The sequence below is a fragment of the Austrofundulus limnaeus genome, unplaced genomic scaffold, assembly GCF_001266775.1.
Source record: "Austrofundulus limnaeus strain Quisiro unplaced genomic scaffold, Austrofundulus_limnaeus-1.0 Scaffold1, whole genome shotgun sequence".
Classification (NCBI taxonomy): Eukaryota; Metazoa; Chordata; class Actinopteri; order Cyprinodontiformes; family Rivulidae; genus Austrofundulus; species Austrofundulus limnaeus.
Genome location: NW_013952403.1, coordinates 5,849,057 through 5,852,339, shown reverse-complemented (window position 1 = coordinate 5,852,339; position 3,283 = coordinate 5,849,057). Strand labels below are relative to the sequence as shown.

The 3,283-nt window shown below is 45.0% G+C and overlaps 1 protein-coding gene across 1 annotated transcript in view; it reads left to right on the top strand.

Moving 5' to 3' along the window:
• The first annotated feature begins 1,986 nt into the window (after nucleotides 1-1,986).
• ssrp1a (structure specific recognition protein 1a) overlaps nucleotides 1,987-3,283 on the top strand; it is a 10,100-nt gene continuing 8,803 nt past the window's right edge. The window contains exons 1-2 of the mRNA XM_014003157.1: nucleotides 1,987-2,007; nucleotides 2,875-3,060. Of these exons, the coding sequence (XP_013858611.1) occupies nucleotides 1,987-2,007; nucleotides 2,875-3,060 (207 nt within the window). The remainder of the gene's footprint in view (nucleotides 2,008-2,874; nucleotides 3,061-3,283) is intronic.

Genomic DNA, 3,283 nt, shown 5'->3' with positions numbered 1-3,283 from the left:
GTATGTATGTATGTATGTATGTATTTATTTATTTATTTATTTATTTATTTATTTATTTATTTATTTTATTTATTGTGCTTTCTGATTTCTTATTAATTTACATGTTTGTCGTACTTAAATGATGCGGTTCATTAAACAAATGCAGTTTTTTAAAATTAAGATGATTATTATTAAGGGCAGTCCAAGTCCTGTGTGAAAAAGTGGTTGAGCAAATGATCTTAAAGATGTGAGTCTCCTGCAGTAATAAGAAGTTYACAGTTACAAGACATAGTTTAAAACTATTTTAAAAATGAAAAACTAAAGAAGAGAGTGAAATAACAGAGTACAGATAACAAAAGAGCTATACAAACATATAATTATTATAAATAAAATTCTCATCTATGATCCTATAGGAAAGTTTAACACAAATCAGGGCGTAAATTTACCTGTTGAATTCTTGTAGTTATTATGGCTTTTTCATCGCAACMTCAGCTTTTTCTCGATAAATGCTTGAGTGTGTGATTATTTCTAACTGTGAAATGGTCTATTGTCAGGACAAAATTGTAAAGTTTTTGCGTCTGGAAAAGTGTGGATTTCAAATCATCCAGGATTTTATTGGAAAGATTCAAATCTGTGGTTCATGAATTTAGTCTTGAGTTTGAAGCATTAATAAAATTAGCACAAAAGGTATTGTAATTTGTGTTTCGTAGATTATTTCTTTGTTGTAACAATGCTTCTTGGTAAAACAAATCTTATACTGTTAAAAASACTCTKAATTTCCTTTTTAAATGGTGCCACATTTGTAAGGAGCATGCATTTGTGGGATGAGCAGCAGAGCTGAGTATGTGGGTTGCGCGCATTAAAATTTTGTCTAATATTTTCTGTCAAACAGCTTATTCTGTTGTTGCTATTRACACTTGTTTTGAGCTTCTGGTACCACCAGGTGCTCCTATAAGATTTATCACCAACAACAAAATAATCTCGCTGAGGCAAAAACTCGGGCATGGGAGGAGTTCGGAGAGGCCATGGAAAAAGACTTCTGAATGGCTTCGAGGCGATTCTGGTCCACCATCTGGTGTCTCGGGGGGAAAGCAGTTCGCCATCAACACTGGTGGGGATGGTGCGCTGCTGACCTCAACTCGGGACGTTGTGGCTCGGTGGGCGGAATACTTCGAGGACCTTCTCAATCCTACCGACACGTTTTCCCATGAGGAAGCAGAGCCTGGGGACCCTGGGTTGGACTCTACAATCTCTGGTACCGAGGTGGTTAAAAAGCTCCTCGGTGGCAGGGCGCCGGGGGTGGATGAGATTCGCCCAGAGTTCGTTAAGGCTCTGGATGTTGTGGGGTTGCATTGGTTGACGCGACTCTACAATATCGCGTGGACATCGGGGGCAGTTCCTCTGGATTGGCAGACCGGGGTGGTGGTCCCCCTATTTAAAAAGGGAGACCGCRGACTGTGTTGCAACAATAGGGGTATCACACTTCTGAGCCTCCCTGGTAAGGTCTATTTGGGGGTTCTGGAGAGGAGGGTCCGTCGGATAGTCGAATCTCAGATTCTGGAAGAGCAGTGTGTTTTTCGTTCTGGTCGTGGGACAGCGGACCAGCTCTACACTCTTAGCAGGGTCTTGGAGGGTGCGTGGGAGTTCCCCCAACCAGTCAACATGTGTTTTTTGGACTTGGAGAAGGCATTTGACCGTGTCCCACGGGGACTCCTGTGGGGGGTACTCTGGGAGTATGGGGTACCAGGCCCATTGATACGGGCTGTATAGGTGCAGCCAAGGTGTTGAGGGCATCCTAATTTCCCTCTGGGATCAATAAAATATTTTTGAATTGAATTTGAATTGAATTGAATCCTTTTTGGTGACCTTATGGTCACATCTCTGCTTTTTGCGGATGATGTGGTCCTATTGGCTTCATCAGATCGTGATCTCCAGCTCTCACTGGAGCGGTTCGCAGCTGAGTGTGAAGTGGCTGGGATGAGGATCAGTGCTTCCAAATCCGAGAACATGGTCTTGAGCCGGAAACTGGTAGCGTGCCGCCTCCGGGTCGGGGAGGAGGTCCTGCCCCAAGTGGAGGAGTTTAAGTATCTTGGGGTCTTGTTCACGAATGAGGGAAGAATGGAGCAGAAGATAGACAGGCGAATTGGTGCTGCATCTGCAGTGATGAGGGTGTTGTACTGGTCTGTCATGGTGAAGCGAGAGCTGAGCCAGAAGGCAAAGCTCTCGGTTTACCGGTCGGTCTACGTTCCTACCCTCATCTATGGTCAAAACTTTGGGTAGTGACCGAAAGAACGATCGCGGATACAAGCGAAGAAATGAGTTTCCTCCGCAGGGTGGCTGGGCTCTCCCTTAGAGATAGGGTGAAAAGCTCAGTCATCCGGGAGGGACTCATAGTAGAGCCACTGCTCCTCCACGTCGAGAGGAGCCCGTTGAGGTGGCTCGGGCGTCTGGTTAGGATGCCTCCTGGATGCCTGGAGGAGGCCCAGAGGAAGACCCAGGACACGCTGGAAGGACTATGTTTCTCAGCTGTCCTGGGAACACCTTGGGATTCCCCCAGATGAGCTGGCCCAAGTGGCTGGAGAGAGGGAAGTCTGGGTCTCTCTGCTTAGGCTGCTGCCCCTGAGACCCGATCACGGATAAGCGGCAGAAAAGGGACGGACAAACGGAACAAAATAATTTACTAAACACAACTTTCTTTACTTTGTGTGCTAAGTTTACATACATTAAGCAGAAAATGTACACTTTTTTGTGTTTATCTGAATGTATCCTTTTAGTTTTTTTGTTGTTTGKTTTAACTGTAAAKAACTTTAGTCGTTTAATKTAAAATGTTGTATATTTTCTAAACTACACTTTTGTTCACTTCTTTAACGCGTCTCAAACCTTGTGTTGCTGCAGAACGACGGACGGCTGCGCTTCAGCAAACAGAACGTGGTTTACAAGAACAACAAGACGGGAAAGGTGGACAGCATCCCGGCCRGCGAGCTCAACCTGGCTCAGTGGCGACGCGTGTGTTTGGGTCACGGCATCAAACTGGGCACCAGCACGGGCCACGTCTACAAATACGACGGCTTCAGGGACACGGTGAGTTCGGGGCATTGACTTGAATATGGATCACTAGACTGAGCCCCGCCCATACCGTCCACTGGTAGCATCTGTGACAGCATGGAGGAGCAGAAACGGAGACCAAACAGGGCAACAGCTCACAGTCACCATAGAAACTAATAGATAATCAGCAAGCTGAACCGGATCTTTTTCACAGATTATCGGTCATGTTTTTACAATAAATTAATAATGATGTTAATTT